Here is a 21,390-nt window from a genome sequence, read left to right on the forward strand (position 1 = left end):
TTTTCAATTTAAAATAACTGTTTTCAGTCACACTTTAGTTTGGGGAACAATTCTCACTATTTTCAGTAGCTATTGTTACAATCTTTAGAATCCCATGATCCTATTTTTGGGAAAAATATGTGGAAATTGTTAATACTTTTTTTTGTGTTTAGGATTCACTGATGAATAGAAAGTTTAAAAGAAGAACATTTATTTGAAATAGAAATGTTGTAAAATTTTTAAATGTCTTTTACTGTCATTTTTTAGCATTTTAATGCATTAAAACAGCATTTTTCTTAACTTACTGATCCTAAACTTTTGAAGAGTAGTGTGTCTATATAATAAAAAAAATCTACAAGGAAAACTGCGTCAGAATGAAATTATTCTAAGCAAGTCGGATTCATGAATTAACAATAATTTCTCTTCATCGTTATGATATACTACACACTGCTGCAGTTCGTACACTATACAAACACTTTTAGTGTCAAGAAAAACTTTCATTTTTATTTATCAGATTTTCTACAGCTATGACCACCAATAACATTAAGGCATCCGCCTACTAGCAACCATCAGTACAGCGACCCGGTGAACTCCTGAGATAAAATCGCTGTCATTTTGTGCGGGTCAAAAGGCAGATGTAACCCCCTGCACATACACACAAACACCACACGAGGAGATCTCTTGACAAATCGTGGCCTGAATAGACCCAAAACCGGGCAGGAATGACGAGCTGTAAGTCTGCGTTTGAGGCGTGTGGGTGAGTCAGTTTGAAAAGTGCTGGTCTCACAGGCTGACCTACTTTCAGGCAGAGCAACTTGTGAAATACCTCAGCGTCTTAAACTAGCTCTGGCACTCAGCCTCACTCTCCCTTCATTATTAATGAGTCTGTTTTCATCTCCCCCCGTTCCTGCTCGGAGGAGCGGCTCTGTTGTTCAATCAACTGCTGGAGGGTGGAGAAGCCCCCGTGAGGCTGCTGCCCTTCCCATACGGTGAATGCAGAAGAAATGGTAAGAGCTTGAGAGGAGACTTGGTTTAATCGGTGTAGTAATTTTAGAACTATTAATTTTATTTTATTTTCTGGAAATCGAGTCGTGTCGATTTCATATTCATATGATTAATGGATATTAATCAAAACGTCCAACTTATACCTTATTAACGATACCTCATTAATGACTTGTCCAGCAGGCATTAAAACCAGTATGTTTTAACAATTCAGATTATTCCCATGGCCACAGTAATACCGAATTGATTAGGTAATTTTTAGCATAGGTAAATTTTAGCATAGGTAACGCGATCTTTGGCAAATAGTTTAAGACCTGAAAATCACATAGCACCAGACACAAGATTTCTTAATAAATCAAAGTTTATTTGCTACTCTACAACACTACTAATCTAAAATAACACAAAACAGAATACGTACACACACAAACACACATACATGCTACAGGCAATGAATTGTTTGATTTGAAGAGAGTTTAAGGTTCTAATGCTCGTTTCCAAGAATGCTCTAACTTCAACCTGAGGGAGTCACAAGCAAGGAACTTTACCATCTTTACTCTTAAAGATGAATGCAACCAGTTTCCAGCAGAATTATGGAGAATTATTTGATTACTTGCTCTGAGTTGCTTCGTTCCTTTCCTGGTTGAGGGAACCCTGGGTGCGGATTGGCTGCTGAAGCCGTCGTTGCGTGATGTCACTGGGGATGCCCTCTTGCAATTGGTTGGTTTCTCTGTGACCTAATGACGCTCTTAGGAAGTCTGTTTAGAGTTCTTTCGGCCTCAGGTGTTAAAGTTTCTTTGGTCAGAACTTTGAAGGCATGTGTGGATCCTCGCCAGATGGTGTATGGCTGAGAGCGATTAACAGCGCGATCAGATGAGGAGCCGAAGTTTCAAACAGCGCGCGAGCAAGCAACAACACCGAAGTTGGGTGTCTGTCTTTATTGAGCTGATTTCAGTCTGCCCCTTTTTCTGTTTGATCCAATCACAAGTGTTTCTGTAGGGCGGAGCCCCGCCCCGCACGGCTCAGTTTTCCGTGTGTTAATCCTTTGCTGAGTTATTTCATAAAATGAAGAACATATCCTAGCAGATTCCTATAAGTGTTTTAATCATACATTACGATGAGAAAAGCCAAGTTTCATCCACACCAAATTATTGCAACTAGCTTTCATTCAAAATCAAACACCAAGTATTTTGCATACCCAAAGTACATATATCAATTTTATCTATTACGCGGTTAAGGCATAGACTAAACCATCCTAAATTCTAAATAATCACACCAAGCAAGTGAAACTAAACAATAGTGATCGGGAAAATTAGACATCAAGAGATTACAACAATAACATAGATTCCAATAACACAGCAAGCTTAATTTAATTTCATAAAATACAACCTGAATATATATTGTAAATATATTGTATATATTGCTTTTGAGTATATTGCTCTAATAGCAGCAGCGATTATTATTTGTCCTTTTGGGAACACTTCCTAAAAAGTATGATCTTCTTTGTTCTGCCAATAACAAGAAAAGGCGCGTTTCTCTGCTGGGGAGAAACGGGAGGTCATGGGAATGGAGATCTGGTGATTTTCTTAGCTCGGACGTCTGTTGTAAAACCATCATCTTTGTTGATACCATCATTGAATTACTGCGTTAAACGATCAGGGAGGGTCTGTGCTGGAGCCTTTCCAGATGCCACATGCTTTGTACTGTTGATTATGCGACTTTTATTTATGGTAAACCGGTCAGGAACAACATTGAAGGTTCTGTTCTAAATCCATTTCAGATGTTCCCTCAAATTTATCCTGGGTTTTAGAGGTCTCCTGAGATAAGGAGATTTAGGGCAGGAAATCGGCCAGCCAGTCAAATGCAGACGCTGGGAGTGGAAGTCTTAACTCCTGCTAAGGAATGTGCTGTCTTGAAATTATTTTGTGTGTGTGTCCTGGTCTACTAGGCACTACATCTGCTCCACTGTATGCAAACAATGAGGGCAACATTTCGCAAACATTCAGTTTTACCCAATCGCTGTCAAAACTTTTCAGAATTTATCAATGAAAAAGGTGTTTGCTAAGGATGGCATCATGGTCAAAGACACACCGCTTACGTCCAATTCTTTCACCTGATTAAAAAATAATGACACCTCTTCTACGATGAACATGTTTTCAATTTCTGAAAAAAATAAATGAATACGGGTGATGTGATTTGTGGTGTAACTATCCAGAGATTGTGAAAAAAGAAACTAAATTTCATTAAAAGCCTGAAATCCTTGAAAACTTTTAATTATTATTTATTTAAAAACACAAGCAATGAAGCAGTTTTAAAATAGTTTTAAAATATTATTAATATTTGGACAGACGGACAGATGGAGAGATGAACAGATGGATAGACAGACACAGTAGATAAATAAATAGATAGACAGACAGACAGACAGACAGAGACAGATAGACAGATAAATAGAGGCAGACAGACAGACATACAAAGTAGATAAATAAATCAGAGTGTCTATTTACACTAAGTGCAAATAGCCCGCCTTGTTGGCAAAGGCTATTTACACTAACTCCGCCCACTAACGTGTGATTGGGTTAGTCAACACTAAAAGACGACGCTCATTTAGCATCAGTTTCAATAGTGTAGATGGTAAGGCGCATGCTTTTTGACGCGATTGACCTGAGTTAGAGCCCACCTTTTGCCGAACTTTTTTTCTCCCTTTTCAAATCTCATATTGCATCAGAAAGGTATTTATTTTCAATAAAATTTAAGGAAATAATCAAAAAGTTGAAAATAAAAGTATCGGGTAGGGTTAGGGTAGGTGTATGGAGGGCTTTATTGTCCCAATAAGGTGGCATCCATTTAATAATTTGAATTAAAACTATAATTTACACTCAGTACGTTATTATTGCATACTGTTTTATAATGTACTACAATACTGAGGTGCAGATGATTGCCACTATTTTCAATAAGTAGTACAAATAGCAGAATTAAATAGAAATAAATATTAAATAGCAAATTAAGATTGCTATTTTAACAGTGTAAATATAATCTATAGCTATTTGCACTTAGTGTTAATAGTATCTATTGCTAAAAAAATATGCTATTTGCACAGTGTAAATAACATCTAATTGCTATTTACACTGAGCGCAAATAGCCGCTACCATAATAAATACATAGACAAACAGACAGATAGATAGATATTCAGAAAATGTGTCTTTTGGGATATAATATGAGTCAAATCTGCCTAAATGCTACTCTTATAGCTTTTCAAAATCCAAAACGAGAGAGTTACCCTCAATCTAAAAATGACAATGTGATCCTAATGCTTCTTCTGAGCTATCAGAGCGTAAAACAGCATCTCAAATTGTTGAAAACTTTCTCTTCGCCCTTTTCCTGTCAGCAAGCATTGAGCATAATGAGCACTCCATGACCCATTTCTCAGAGTAAACTCAAAGAAGGGTATCAGTGCTTGGTGGGCTGAAATTGCTCTGGTTTACACACTCTCCCCTCTCAGTCAATTAGCTACGCTAAACGTCACTGCCCTACCCCGACAGAGCCGCGGCGGCACGCTCTGCTTTCCTGGGCTACCTCGCTGCCACTTAGTGATAAATGATTTAACAGAGTACATTAGCCTTCTGTTGCCCGGAGGCCCAGGTGTCCTCTTTCAAAGCGTCTTGGCTGAGGAGAAGGTCCGGCACATGATACGAGAGGGCACCTTAGGTAATGGGGAGAAATGGCCCTCTTTACAGTCCAACAGGCAGGGATGGACGACTCTGGTATCCTTGCATCTCCTTCCTGTCTGCAATCTGATTGGAGGAGACACATCTGACTGAATCCAAAAACAGATCTGCAAACTCATGTACGGGTTTTGAGGTAATGAATGAAGGAAATACATCTTTGAATGTTCAAATGCAAAAGACGATGCAAAACATCCCCACGCTATGTTTAATATAACAGTCTATGCTGTCATAATCTCAACAGAGCAATAGCTTTGATGTATTATTCGACTCTGACTGCTTTTAAAGATTTACCGCTTCTTGCTAGGCACGTAGCAAGTGGAAGTTGTTGTGACGGACATCTCTTTTGCAGCAAACACGGGTTTTATTTTAGTTTAGGAGGATTATATTCAGCTATCGGTGGCTACAGTATATCACCAGCTATTAGCTTTATGGCTCCTCTGGAATGGGCCATATCCAGAGGGAGTTGTGTTACACAACTGCTCTCCCACCTTCACGCTCCCCCTCCTCATCTGCACCGAGGATCCCGGCTGAATTTTCCTGTATGAGATTAATGAAGAGTTTCCTCTGCAATGGAGGAGTCACCAGTAAAAAGGCTGGGTTTTTTCACCTTCCTTTAGTCTGACGCCCACAAACACTGATTTATCAGCCGTAGAGCGTGTCACTAGGGAAACTCACTGTCTGACGGTGCGGCTCTGTGTAGGTGGTGAGCGTTACGTTTGCAGAGGGAGTAATTGATAAAAGGGCGGCGTGTATATCTGTTATTTGGGGAATGCACTGAAACATAAATTGGGATTATTTTGAGGCAACAAGGGGTGTAAAAGGAAGTTGAATATGCTGATTATGTTATTAATATTTTGATATGAAATGCCTATTTTGCTGGGATCTCTTTCAAAAGCAGAGAAGCATTTTACTGTGAAATAAAGCCCTCTTTCTCTAGCCAGTCAACACAAAATGATGATCACAACCTATTTTATTTCCATAATGTGACATGAGTGAAAATTAGGGCATGTACATATGTATATGTAAGATGGAAATACAGTAAGACTTGCAACAAGTATTAACAAAGGAAATAAGGGTAATAATGTACAACTTGATTTCCTGTTGACTTCAAATAGCCTCTTTCACTATACTTTGGATTATGATTTCCAAAGTAAAGAGTGTTAGAGTCATTGTCAGCAGGTGAGGGCTACCAATCACAGCTACAATGCCTAAAAACGATGCATTGGGTGGCCTACCTGGTCCTGGGACTTCTTCTTCTTTTTCTTCTTTCCCCAGCAGCCTGAAGTCTCTCCGTCCTTCCCGCTGGCATCGCTACACAGGAGGCCATCCAGCTCGTCCGTCCCCATCTGCTGTCCCTGAGCTGTTTCAGCTGCAAGCCGATACGAGAGGTTCCTCAAAATGCATACACAGTTTTCTATGGTCTGCCAGAGAAAGAAAGAGACAGATATTGGGCAGGTATTAGTCTAGCACCACTGAGCTCTTGATAGAGCCCGTCTGGCCAGAGGGGCCAAACTTCATCTATTCAGCTCATGCTGGTTCTGAGACTAGAGGAAGGACACATTTGTTCACACACACACACACACACACACACACACACACACACACACACAGGTCTGCATGCACTCCTTGTGCTGTCATACTGGCTTGCAAGAGAATTTCAACCCCTTAAGATTTAGTAGTTTATCCTGAAACCTGCAAATCTGTTTCTCTAGAGTACTGTTGAAGTAAAAAAAAAAGTAAAAAAAATAAAATAAAGTAAAATGTAAAAAATAATATTTGTAAACCACAACAACAACAAAATAAAACAAAAAATAAACACTAACTTTTTTCATTTTGAGGTGGCAAATATTTTGAACCAAAGACAGCAAAGTTACATCCTACAGTGTTTAAGACCTAGTTTTCTTGCCCTTATATTTTCCTCTCTCATGTCTCTTTCAGTTCATCTAACTTTCTCATTTACTCTGTCTCCGTCTTTCTCTGACTGTTGGCTGGGAGTGTAGACTGCATTGGCACTAAGTATATGAAAGTACTTAATTATATATCTGACACGGTCTCCCATTTAAATGTGATTAAAGGATATACTCGCAGATGGGGAAAAATGACCAGCCAAATCCATCGGCTCACACTCCATTTAACAGGGTATTACAAGGACACAGCAGAGCAGGCACAATGCTTGACAGAAAATAGAAAATAAATGCTCGCAAAATGATGATGAAAAACAAGCATTTTTCTCCATCTCCATATTTTCCTTTTTTTTCCCTATTATGGAACGAAGAGGACCATGCCCTGCACAAACAAAAATAATGACTGTAATCAGAGAAACGCTCAGAGAATTATGCACTGGCATTTCAGACGTACAGAAACATATTGACTTACTAAAACCCAGACACGGTTGACCTTGCTTTCTCCATGGTTTTTGAGGCAAACGAAACAAGTTCTGCTGAAATTTTCCTGGAAATGTGCTACATAATGAATATCACACCTGGTGAAATTTGGGGCAGCACCATCTCTCTTACTGGCAACAGTTTACAAGGTCTCCATTTTAAATGTTGAAGTCAACAGGAGGGAGCTTGACCAACCGCAGGTTAACGGCACATTAAGACCACGGGCTTTGTGCTTTCAGTAATTATAGCTCTGCTGGACCAACACCTGGTGAAAACAGCTCTGGGCAAATCACCACACAAAGAAATTGGAGTGATTAGGGTGATTGCCCTATTTCGAAGCCAGTGTGATGGGTAAAATGGTCTCTGTTACTTTTTTGAGTGTTTGTAATGTGTTAAAGAACACTGATGGATGAAAAAGAGTGTTTAGTGCTCTGAAAGGAGCTAAATGGACATGTATAGGGAAGAAGAAAAGGTGTAACCATAGGCTGGAGGTGCACTTACAGAATAAGTATTTTTACATTTAGACGAAATTCAACAGGTTGCAGTAAAATGGGGACAAAAATGGTACAGTGGCACAGCCTACTAGCTTATTGGTGTGCTTTTAACTCTCAAGTGCTTCAATACACCTGATGTTTTTTAGACTCTGCCACGCCCCCTTAAACAGCTTGTTCAAACACGCCCCCACATCTTGACGTCAATATGTGGAAATATTTGCATAATGCAGCCCAACTGTTCACGCAAAGAAAGAAGGTGTGGTTTCAGTAACAGCAGTAGTGTTGATGAAGCCATGGCAGGGAGACGCTGTGTTTCTCTAGGCGAAAGCAAAAGCACTTTATTTGGCCTTCTGAAAGTAGATGCATTTAGGAATCATTAAGATCACTTACAACAGAACAGCAATGCATTTTATGGACGACCGTTTCGTGATCCTAGGAGAGGAGGTAGGCTAATTCTGACTTTGCTATGAAAATCTGGTGCTTCTGAATCAGGAGGACTGTGTGTTTTGTTAATAGTTTAAGTATTTGCTATTGACTGTTTAAATGTGGAATTTTGCGCGTCGTGTGTGTGTGAGAGAGAGTCACAGCGCAGCGTCGTTTGTGTGTGTGTGTGTGTGCTCGCGTGTGTGAGAGAGGGAGAAACGGTCACACAATCGCAGCTTGTGTGCAAACACATATGAGTTTCATCACTGTGTCTGTCACGCGACTGTTTCCCTCTCGGGCTTGAACTGATGGTAAAACTAAGGACATTATTTACGGTCTTTCTTTACTATAAATTTGAAAGCTGAAGCTCGCGATTACGGAAAGGGGCGTTACATTTCCGACACGGCTTGTGGTGTTTGGCCAATCACAATGCACTGTGCCAGTTGGCCAATCAGAGCAGACTGCACTTGTCGGAAGGAGGGACTTTGTAGAAAACGAAGCGTTTGAGAGAGACAGAGCATACAATAATGTACAGTATTTGAAAAATTATGTGTTTTTGGAACATTAAAACATGTCAACATATTCTGTTACACCAAATACACAAAATAATGATCTTTAAAAAAAGCATCATATGACCCCTTTAAGGCCACTTAATATAAAGTGGGACCTTTTCTTTTAAGCTCGTATGTTTATTGTGTCTTTTTTTGCACTAATTATTGCAAAACTGATCCGGCCTGTAGTTTCACAGTCTGAAAGAAATGGATGAGATGGATGAACAACAACAAAGTACTGACAAGCACTTGTGTGAGGGGGTTAAGAGACATCACAACTTTAGTTTAAACGAGTACAGAGACACTTTTATCACTAATAACTTATGGAGTGGCATGGATGAAGCTTTCTAGTGCGTGTGTGTCTAGAGTCTATGTTTGCGTACGCTTAAAATGGAGTATACTTTAAAAGGCTATGTGCTTGGCTGTATGCATATAAGTGTTCATGTGAAAACTGAAGTACACTTCAAATGATGTTTATTGCACATAACTGTGACAGTATGAATAAAAACGGAAACATTGCTCACATGGATTGATGTCCAGGAGTAACTGTGTTTATTATGTTGAAATTTAAGATTGTGAACTTTTTAGGCTTTATCTTACCAGGTGAAAATTGGTCAGGACTGTCCACTCTTTGTCGTATAAACCAACTAGTTATGTAGCTGACTACTTTAAATAATATATTACAAACTATGTACAACTGGTAAACTAAGAACAATGGCGTAGGTTTCATTTGAACATTGGTGGAAGTTATTAACTCTTTCCTTGCCAAACACAGAATTTTCCAGGTTTCACTGTTATACACTCGGGGGCACTATTATGCATCTCCTGAATGAGTCCAGAATGTGGTGATCAAAAACACAGATGTGGAAGACGTCTCATATGTAAGCATATGCATTACATCTCATATGTAAGCATAAGCATATGGAAAATAACGCAATCATCAACAATAAACAGCACATAAATGAAAACTGCCTAATGTTACAGAGTAAAATGTCGATCTAGGAAGTGGTAAAGGACTGTGCAGGCTTTAGGGGTGCTGATGGAAGCCATCTACTGCATCTTTGCTTTGATTATCGAGCTGAATATGATCCAGATGTAGTATTTGATAAAAATGCGATTTTCTCAGATTTTTGCTCAAAATGTTTTTTTTTTTTTAAATGAAACTTACCTACATTCAAGTGTTGATAATAAATAACGCTTGAAGCTAGATTATTCATACAACAAAATATTCTGGGTGCAATTGAAATTCAACTTTTTTCAAAAACGCTGGTGGGGAAAGAGTTAAAGAGATAATTCACTCAAAAATGAAGCGTCTGTCATCAGTTTAGTCATGTTGTTCATGACTTTTCTTCTGTGGAAACAAAAAACAAGACAAAAACGTTTCGATTCCACACAATTAAAGTCAATGGGGTCCAATATTGTTTTGGACATCGAGATGTTTCTCAAAGAATCTTCTTTTGTGTTCTGCAGAAGAAAAAGTCATACAGGGTTGTAACGACAAGACGGGGAGTGAAATTAATTTACATTTTTTGGTGAACTATGCCTTTAACCCTTTGAGCAAGTTCTAACCGTCTACATACAGCCAATAAAGCCTGAAGAGATATTACAAGAAATTCAAGTACACTATTTTGTACTGGCCATGCTGTGAGTTTGGAAACTGTGAAGAGAGGTGGTTGAGAGTGCACCGCGGGGGATTCAGACAGCAGGAATTGTGGGAAAGCTGGAATGCTCGCAAGTCTGAAAATGACCAGAGGGAAAGAACTGTGCCACGCTCCAGCATCCCCACACTCTGCTCTTCAATTCTCATTAGGACGGGTGCATCCCCTGCGCTCTGCTATTAGCACGCTGGGCCTGACGGAGGGCTGCCAGTTAAATTATGATTAAAGAATGCCATTTAGAAGAGCGAGCCTTCACAACCTTCAGAGAGCAGCCAACCACAGAGCTGTTTATTTGTTGCAGACACACACACACACACACTCACAGATGTAAAAACTTTTACTACAGGTTGCCTTTAAGCTCTGGGAGAGATGGACAGATCCCGGGAGGAAAGCGTACCTTGCTATCAATCTCGCTGCTTCCGAGGGAAGTCTGGATGACAAAAAGCAGCGTGTCAGTCAGACCCTCGCATTCTCTCATCCGCCGACGAGCCTCCTCTCCTGCCGAACTCACATTCCTGGGAGAGAGATGGAGAGAGGGAAGCACAGGTCAGTGATGAGTGCATTAAATCTGGGAGATTCAATCACACGGGTGCAGATTCCCTCCAGGCGTACAACCTGCTTTACACCGTACCACTGAGACAAACAAAATGCAAATGCTTCACATTTCACGAGTTGCTTAAACAAATCTCTCCAAACCTCCCACCTCTGACATGTATTAATATATGAATCTATTAGTCTTCAGGGGGAGGAACATTGACACTGCTAGATATCTGACTGTTTATTTTAGACAGTGTAACAGTGGGAGAGAAAGAAATGGATATTGGAATCATTTCAATTGGATAATACAATAAGGATCCTGATTATTTTGTTTATTGAAAAAATCAATCAGGTGTACACTGCTGAATATGGACGAGGAACGAATGTAATAGGCTTATTATATAAACACACACACTGTTCTAAACAGATACAACAGCTGCAAGTTTCCAGCAATTTTTCTGTCCACACTGAAAGTGAAAACACTGTACAATTGGACATATTTCATCAGACTGCCTTATCAAAACATATTTGATGTTTAAAATGTGGTTGTGGGACCAATGAAAATTCATTGTGTGTGCAGCGACAGTATATCATTTGACATTTTTGGGAGGCAGTGGTAGACAATAATTTGAACAAATTATTTAGTCACATAACTTGAGTCATGTGACTTTTTAATGCCTGTCTTGGATGTGGTAAATCCATTTCTGCCCTTGTTTCTCCATATATTTTCTTACAGAATAAAAATAATTAGCAACCAAATGTTTAATGTTCAATTTGGACATTTTTTGCTTTTATTTAGCATTTTAACTGCTATTCCAAAATTGGATTTTATATATTTTACTGTATTTTTGATCAAACTAATGCTGCCATACTACAACACGGCTGTTTAGGACAAAAAACATTTACGATTTATTGCTTGGGGTGCCTGGTTACGACTTGCTGTAATGCATTCAATGTCTCTGTGCAAATGAGACAACAGCAGCCATTAAAACTCCATGCACATGTCTATTAGACACAAAATAACAGCAAATCATAGTTCTATTAAAGGCTCTATTCCACATCATATCAATGTACTGAAAACGGTTTGATTCCAGCTTAAAACTCCCTTGTGTGTCGGACCGAAAGAATATGACATGTGTCTCCATGCCACACCATATGAAACTGCCTTAGGGAAAACGGCCCACTCGTAATAAGAAAAATTCACTCACATCAACTGTAATGGGAAACAGGATACATTACACTGTGCAAAATTTACATTTCTATATTCACCAGAACTGAATCAATTGCTATGTATCATTTATTAGAACTGCCTCTCCTCCTCCTCTATAATACATGAATATACCTGAAAAGGCATTGGAAATACATAATTTAGCCTGCATATGGAGCATTTGAATTACAAACTTATCTATTTAGTTCCTTTATGGCCCTGCTTTATTATGTCATTAAATATTCAACAGGCCTGACAGCACCAGCTTTGGAATTTAAGACCTATAAGTGATACATCCAATTTGTTGAGCAAGGTTTCATCAAAAAGTCATGTGAGGAGGCACGGCTTATAGAAACACAGACATGTTTCATTTGAATGAAGAAATTACTATTTCATTACAAAAGACACCCCGAGGAATGAGTCACGTGCCAAATAATTGGATGTTTATGAGGTCAGGCATTGGAAACCTGAATGTGGTGGTAGTACATCAGAAAATCTTTAATATGAATTATAGCTTAGGTAGACAAAGTCATAACTCTTAAAGGTACCTTGGCACTTCCTGTACCGGCCAAGGTCTCTCTCTCTTTGATTGGGTGGCTTGGGGGATGTGAGCTTATTGATATCCATTCTTTATTTTTTTTGCTTGTGTATTGCATTCTAGGCAATTAATGACAGTTATTAATGTGCTTGTGTGAGAACAAACACACTAATTAGTCATGTCGTCCTTTTCTTATGATCCATCTTCGATGGAGGGAAAAGCATGTGTTTGCTGGTATGGATGAAATCAGGATGAGCACAGAAGAAATGACATCCAGCAACTAGAGCATGAGGACGCTATCACTCCCACTGAAGAAACACATTTAAACCAGACACCAAACATATAACATTAAAAAAAGTGAATTTTATATAATCACAATAGGAAGTACTGTCACAATTTCAGATTTCCATGCAAGATGTCTACAGTGACAGACATCGAACATTTCAAAACGATACCCAACCCTTTACAGACCCTATGAAGAATCAGAAAATTTGATTATGTATTTAGTTGTATTTATTTATATTTTTTTTACAAATTTTGCAATAATTTGTGCATGTATAAACAAATATCCATACACACACGCACACAAATAAATGTACTTTATACATACAAATTTATATAATATATATAATAGAATATATAAAAATACATTTGGATATCTATCTATCTATCTGTATATATATATATATATATATATATATATATAAATAAAATGTAAATATAACACACGTGTAGGTTATTAAATAATAAAAGGAATTCAATGATAAAATTAGTCAGCTGAGGTGGCTCGGGCATCTGTTCCGGATGCCTCCTGGACGCCTTCCCGGGAAGGTGTTCCGGGCGCGTCCCACTGGGAGGAGACCCCGGGGAAGACCTAGGACACGCTGGAGAGACTATGTCTCCCGGCTGGCCTGGGAACGCCTCGGTGTCCCCCCGGAAGAGCTGGAGGAAGTGTCTAGGGAGAGGGAAGTCTGGGCATCTCTGCTTAGACTGCTGCCCCCGCGACCCGGCCCCGGATAAGCGGAAGAAGATGGATGGATGGATGGATGATAAAATTGTGTGTATATATATATATATATATATATATATATATATATATATGAAAATGTGTTATATAATATAATATATATATATGAAGCACTGATATTTTGTTATATAATGAAAGCATTCATACACTTTTATGTGTGACTTACTTTAAAATAGCACTACTTAAACTGCTGTATTAAAACAAGTGTAAAAACTGATACTCCACTCAGGTCAATAAGAGGTAAAACGCTTTACACATGGACATCCGAGCTCAGTTCTTGGCATTAATCTGTGCTGTTCTCAGTTAATGGAAGGCTCAATGCAGCCCTTTGTGTGGGAAATTAAACATCCAAGCACCACAAGGGCCATATGGGAAAATAGTTAATCAAAGGTTATGCTAATGCACATCAGGCTGAGAAGAGCTCCCAATGCTTGCCTCTCCTTTATGCAATAAAACAGTTATGCGGGAGACATAAATGATGAGACATTACTATTCATAACCAAGAGAGTAAGACTACCCAAACCAGATGTCAGAAAACACAGCTGCTGTGCTTTTGGTCAAATTTCCAATTTATTTCAAGTTATTTAAAATTCATCTCTGCCACAGAGCAGTCTGTGATACAAGCTTCCTAATATTTCAAAATAAAGCCTGTTTATACTCATTTTAAATTGAAAGCCGGACCCTCTGCTAATGTCACGGGGAACGTCTCGATAGATCATTTTGATGGCTTACACATTTATAAATGCGGGAAGTGAACCACACAATTGCATGCACACATGCCTCTGTGACCGAAACAAATTTGCACAAACTTCATGAATTATTGATGCTGACACCGTATAACAGTGGACAGAGCAAAAATTACTTAGTGTGAAGTTTTCATCCAGTGCACAAGAGATGAGAATATGCAGGAGTGGAAAAATGTCTCTATGTTTGAATAGTATAGGAGTATATATATATGACATATTTAATTAGCAGATAATATAGTTTATTCATATTATATATTTTATTAAATACATTGATACATGATATCTAAATTCATTAGAAATACCCAATTCTTTTTAAGCAGTAATATCACAGATTTTTTCTTTTTATTATATATTATAGTAATATCACAGATATTTTTTATTTATTAAGTCATGGAAAATTATATAATTAATGAAATAATATAAAAAAATATTTTATAGAATTAATTTAGAATAAAAATAATTTAGCAGATGAATTGAACAGTTCCCTGATTTTTGCACAGTGTAACAGTAAATATATCCAAAATATATATTTTTTAAATTCCAACCATTTGACTCCAGTAGACTTCCAGATCTAGAAGTCATTCTGGGTTATTAACCAGTCAAATGAGTCCCATTAACAGCACACAGGGAACATTAATGGGAAGTGAGGAGACCTCAGGGTTCGAGTTCCTCCATAAACCGAGACCATGAACATCTACTCCCTCTTCTGCCTGCACCAAATTAGCATTTCACTTCCCACTGGCCTCCTTCTCCCATTTGTTTTTTGCCTCACAGCAGCTAGCGACTGCGTCAAACTCTTCCCAGCCTTTAGGAAAGGGTGTCCTGAGCCCTGTAATTGAGACCGAGCTCAGAGAGATGATTCACTTGTGATGGTGAGTGATGGATGTGACTGAGGGTGGGTCTGCTCGCAGCTTGGCAGGAACGCAGATGATGCATCATGCGGGCCGAGAGGAGAAAAAGAGAAATTGTTTCATTACTTTTCAAGGTGTGTCACGCTGGACTGATATCAGAGAGGGGGAGAGGGAGGGCGGCAATTAGAGGGTGGCAGCGGCTTGATTTATCAGAGCATAATTTTGATGGAGTATTCCAAAACGATGAAATTATTTAATAAATCCCCCTCGGCTGATGCTGCACAGGGTAATCTGATGCTGACAGGGCAGAAGTGCAAAGTGCCTGATATTGTCCATAAAGCATTTCGGTGTGAATATTTGGCTGGTGGAGAACAGCCATACGCCTACAGATAAGCATGAAAGGAGCGCTGCACCACTCTGTGCTGAGTGAGGATGTGTAAGAAAAACTGAGCATTACACTACTCTCCATAAATGATATCATGACACTGCAAACGGTGGCACTATTACATAATTCAAATACACAATGACCATTTATTTCTTTATTATTAATTATTACCTTCGTGTGACTCTACAATCACTTCATTCTTACATAATAGAATAATAAATTATTAAATTGAATAAATTATTAAATAAAGCTAATAATTAATGAATACACTGAACTGACGTTATGTACCGAGGTTTAAAGAACAACAATAATAGTAATAAGTAATAGTTATAATAATAATTAAAAAACACGTTAATGTAATATAAATTTATTTTTATTAATTATTAGGGTCACATCACTCTAGTCACTTTCTTCACACATAATAAAATAAATGATTAAAATTAAGAAAAACAACAAGTTAATAATAAACATATACGCACTTAAAATACAAATACATAATGTCCCTTTATTTTATTACTTTTCTTTGTGTCACTCCACAAGCATATTCTTCTCACATAATAGAATAAACAAAATAAATCAAATAAGGTTAATAATTAATAATTAAGTGAACATTAAATATATTTGGGTCAAATTATTATTATTATTTTTTATTGTTGTTACTAATATTTTTAAACAAATACATAATGTCCATTTACCTTATTATTACTAATTAGCTTTGTTCTCACTATTTAACAAGTTGCTTATTAGCAGGCCTATTATTAACATATTAGCTATTTATTAGTGCTTATAAAGCATGTTCTGCACGACCATATTCTACATCACTAATCCTACCCAATACCTAAAATTAACAACTACTTTACTAACTATTAATAAGCAGCAAATTAGTAGTTTTTCGAGGCAAAAGTCATAGTTAATGGTTTGTTAATAGCGAGAATTGGACCTTAAAATAATTTTTACTCAAACACATATAATGTTCATTTGATTATTAGCTTTGCATCTTAATTTGTGTGTTATTACCTAAACTTATTTCCAAAGCTATGAGAAATTTTGAAGCACTGTAATAATAATAATAGGAAGGCCTAATAATGTATATGGCTGATTTGCTGAGAATCACACAAACAACCTTGTCGTCAACACTCCCCTGCAGCTTAATCAATACAATAGCTTTTACTACTGAAAAGCTACATTACTTAAGTGCGACAGTGCCTTCCCACTGCTGAGAAATACAGCTCAACTTGCGCTATTTGTAGAGATAAACTGCTGAGAGAGCCACAGGTAAATCGCACACACAAACAGGTGAGTTTATTGAGCCAGCAATGACAGTAAAATGCTTGAACAGTGTAGTAAGAAAGCATTTCTACACACAAGAGTGCTAGAAAACATGAAACGTTGATGTTGTACGTTGTACGTTAGTTTTCCATAATTCAGCAGTCCGATTTCCATCAAGAAAGTAGCATCTGTGTTTAACAGTTACCTAACGTTGGTCAACGCAAATGAAAAGCTATGCAATTAGCATCATGACTGAGGTTTAAGACGTACATAAGGTCACATGACTCACCGTAAATCGTCAGGCGTGCCCCGGCTAATTTTCCACAATTAATGAGCCCTTTAGATTTTATTGCTTATTCATTTACTTTCATTTCTGTCACTCGCACACTCCATCTAATTAATTAGCACACTTTGCTAGCAAATTACTTATTGAACACAATTAGTGCTGTTTTCAATCAAGCACACCTTAAAAATTCCTTACAAGGAGAAATGTCTGTGCCTTAGTGTTTTAACAGCCTTGGTTAAATTAACTATTCAACAGCTACAATGTGCTCTAGTGAAAATAAACTCAAAACACTCACACGGTTGGTGACCACTGTGAATATAGAGGAACTGTCATCGTCAGATAAAGAATTTGAAGACTAAAGGCTTTCTAAACCTTGTATGCAAGAAGCAGATTTTGACAGATTGTGTGTTTAGATGAATTGTGCGGTTTCATGACAGCAGCCAGAATGAAGACGTGCCAGGTCTCTAGTTGGCTGACACTAGGGGTGGGGTGGTTATCACGGTTATAGAAGCCAAATGGGCAAGGTGAGCTAGCAGCACCTGAACATCTGGAGCACCAACAGCACAATTTCTCCTTCCTGCAGTCCAACACGGACCTCCACAGCTGCTCAAATACTGAACACAATCACCTGCTGTGAGAAGAGAGCTGCTTCAGTGTCTTTTAAAGCCTATTACACAGTGTTTATCCAAGCAGTGTTTTTTGGTTTTGCCCACAAAGATAACAAAAACATTAAATTACTTTTAAACAAACTGAAAATATGACAAGAAAAATAAAAATTACACTGCACAATATTAATTTCACAATTTATGAAAAACTGTTTTAAATAAAATATAATAAATAATGTCAGATAGTAACCTGCTGAAGCTAAATAGTTTGGTAAGCTGTTTTTTTAAATTTTTTATTTATTTTATAAATAAAAAATTCAGTGTTACATGATCCTTCAGAAATCATTCAAATATGCAGATTTGGTGCTTAAATTTTTTTTTTTATATAATCAGTTTCGAAAGCAGTTCAGTATATATAATGTATATAATGAAGTCACTATTTCAGAATAATAGTCACTATTATAATTTTGCAGTTTTTCCATCAACTAAAATGTTTTGCTGACTTAAAAATGAAGAGAATATTTTCATCAAAAGCCAAAAACTATATCTAAAACAAAACAAAAAATGTATTAATAAAATAAACAAACAACAAACTTAAAAAATTAACAGAATTATTAAATTAAGTAGAAACACAATCTGCATCTCATCCATGGAAACGTGGCTTACGTTTCTGTAATCAGTAGATCTCTCAAATGGCACAGATTTAGTTTATTTGACAAGGCTAAATGTGCTATGAACTGTTGATCATGTATGAACATTCAAGGCAAAGTGTTGTGAGTCAGTGGTGCTTTAGTAATTTCCAGGGACATTCCGCACCGAGCACAAACACAAAACAAACTCCTAACAGGTCTTTAATGCAGTTTCTTGGGAGAAAAACAGTCTAAATTAGTCAGTCAGAAACAATCCCTCAATCAACACTTGAGGGTTGAAGGGAAGCTCTGACACAATTACGAAAGGAAAAGATTCGTAAGAGCGGGCAGCCGTTCAGGTTCGATTCAGATCCTGCTGACAGCTGGTGAGCCGCTGAACCTAAACAGAACATGGAGATGTTTAACTGTGTAAATGGCTGACTCATACATTCACTGAAGTCGGAGAGAGAAAGCGAGAAGGAAAATCCAATGTTGCGATGCCTTTTTGGAACGTCATGAGGGATTGTGCTTTGTGGCTGAGAAAATCTCTTTCTATTAGATAGATTTTTGAGCCCACAGAGACCCGCAGGTTTCAGAAATTTGATTTCTGCTTGTGGAAGTGATTTACAGCCGCAGTGTGTCAACCTCCCATTGGGACGAGGCTCAATTCCAAAAACACTGCTTCACTGATTTTCAATGGCTTTCTCAAATGTTCCCGCCTCCAAGGGAGAGAAAAAAAAATCCGATCCTGACTAACATCATCAATCTGAATTGAAGTATTTAATTGTCAGAAATTGGGAGAAATTGACAACTCGACTGTCTCCAAAGTGATACCCAGAAGAGACAGCGAGAATGTAACATAAATGCCTCAGTCAAATTATCGTGAAATATTTTCAGGCCACCTGAAACACTCGAAGCAAAGCATGCTGCATTATTTCATTTTAATGTCCATTTTGCTTACATATTAAATGAGTTGTAGCTTGTACAGGGCAGTATTTATGACTGATTCAAACCAGCCAATAGAGTCATTTGTTTGGGAAATGACTCTTGTTTTTGTTCCTAAGAGTCAGTTGTTTGTGAACTGAACTACATTGATCACACTGTGCGTTATTGATTCCATTAAAAGAACCTGTTCATAAGAGTCATTTGCTTGTAGATCACATAACACTGATCTCACTGTATGTTTTTAATTCAATAAAAGGAACACATTCATTTTTACGTTTTTGATTCACTAAAAAGAACTAGGCCTTACAAGCCATTTGTTCATGATTTGAACAACATACAGTAGGTTGCACTATAGTTTTCATTCACTAAAAATAACCACATCATATGACTCATTTGCTCATTATTCACACTAACAGCTATTGAATCACTGTGTGTTTTTGATACAATGAGAAGAATATGTTCATACAACTAATTTGTTTGTAAATCACAATACACTGGTACTGCTGTGTGTTTCTTATTCAATGAACAGAACTGTTTGGAAGTCATTTGCTCAAGACTCACACTACATTGATCTTACTGTATGGTTTTGATTCACTAAAATGAACCATCACTCAGGAGTCATTTGTCTATCTGTTTGGGATACAGACTACATAAGTTGCATGTTTTTCATTCACTAAAATGAACCACATATGAGTCATTTGTTCTTGAATCACACTACACTGGTATCACTGTAAGTTTTTGATTTACTAAAATGAACCGTTCATATGAATCATTTGCTTGTGAATGGTCTTGCTGTGTGCTTTTCACTCACTAAAAATAACTCATAAGAATAATTTTCTTGTGAATCACACTACACTGATATTGCTGTATGTTTCTCATTCACTAAACAGAACCTGTTCATACAAGCCATTTGCTCATAAATCACACTTTTCTGGTCTTGCCATAGACTTTTAAGAGCCATTTGTCCATTGAATTACACTGCAACTGTATTTTCGATTCACTAAAAGAACCTGTTCATAAGAGTCATTTGCTTGTGAATCACACTATACTTGTCTCGCAGCATGTTTATGATTCTCTTAAAAGAACTGGAAAGATTGTTGAAAGACTGTGGAAAGATTACTTGGGAAATCCATATTAGATTTTCAAACTCATACATCAGATGAAATAATCACAGCACACGCATTGACTAAACTATCATAAGCAACTAGCTGTGCATATGAATGAAAACGTAGAAGAGGATATGTGTGGTCCACAATCACACGGTCGGCATAAGATACGCATTTTACTTTCTGAAGCGTGTGCGTATCTGACAGACTAATATGCGGAGGATGGTAATTGCCTCTTTACGGCGCTCCTACAGAAGATGATTTGTTGAAACACAAAACACTGCCATTCACTCTGAGGGGTAATTCACCAGAGGCAGAAATCAGAAGCAGACTTGTTATTTAGAGAAAAAATTTAAATCAGAGGATAAAACAATTGCATATCAGTGTGTATTTGCATACAGTACATGCACATCTGTTCATGTATATTCAAAAATCTCTTATAGAAGTTAAAAATACAATTGCTAACAGCTAGTTCATAGTGAAAACTTCTCCAAGTATGGCTTAAAAAAGTTTCAGTAGTTTAGGAAATCTTAAAAGGAAGCTGGGAAAGCAAACAAAAGCAGCGTGTTCCTCTCACAGCACTGACTTTAATGTAGTTTAATACTGCGCTGTTGCTATGGATACAAGAATAAAGCCTTTCGTGAGACGGATACTCAACCCAAGAGAATCAACACTTTCTCAGTTATTTTTCAACCAACTCTTCACAACAAGAACCTATGTATAAATCATAATAAGCTAGATTTGCGGGCCACATAAACATCATTATGCATTATTGCATAAATCATGAATCAGATGCTTTGTGTCCTCTTGCTTCATGCAGAAGAGACAGGAGAGACACAGTAAATCTTTACTCAATGTGACAAAGCCGTACAGGTTATGATTCAGTTTTAACCGCGGGCGATCTAGAGTTACGAATGCACAGAACAGACGTGGCTGGGGGAAATGGCTTGTCAGGCTTGTTCCTCGTTCCGTATGGAACAGGAAGGAGGTGTGAAAAATCCAAAGCTCTTGTTTTTTGTCAGTTCATCAAAGGAAGCATCGTTCTC

The 21,390-nt window shown here is 37.6% G+C and overlaps 1 protein-coding gene across 2 annotated transcripts in view; it reads right to left on the bottom strand.

The window, feature by feature from the left end:
- LOC306864751 (catenin delta-2-like) overlaps positions 1-21,390 on the bottom strand; it is a gene marked incomplete at its 5' end in the record, with an annotated part of 278,601 nt that overhangs the window by 52,004 nt on the left and 205,207 nt on the right. For both annotated transcript variants that reach the window (XM_079408959.1, XM_079408960.1), the window contains 2 exons: positions 5,939-6,124; positions 10,611-10,728. In XM_079408959.1, the coding sequence (XP_079265085.1) occupies positions 5,939-6,124; positions 10,611-10,728 (304 nt within the window). The remainder of the gene's footprint in view (positions 1-5,938; positions 6,125-10,610; positions 10,729-21,390) is intronic.

The sequence above is a fragment of the Barbus barbus genome (assembly GCF_936440315.1).
Source record: "Barbus barbus genome assembly, chromosome: 46".
In the NCBI taxonomy this organism is placed as follows: domain Eukaryota; kingdom Metazoa; phylum Chordata; class Actinopteri; order Cypriniformes; family Cyprinidae; genus Barbus; species Barbus barbus.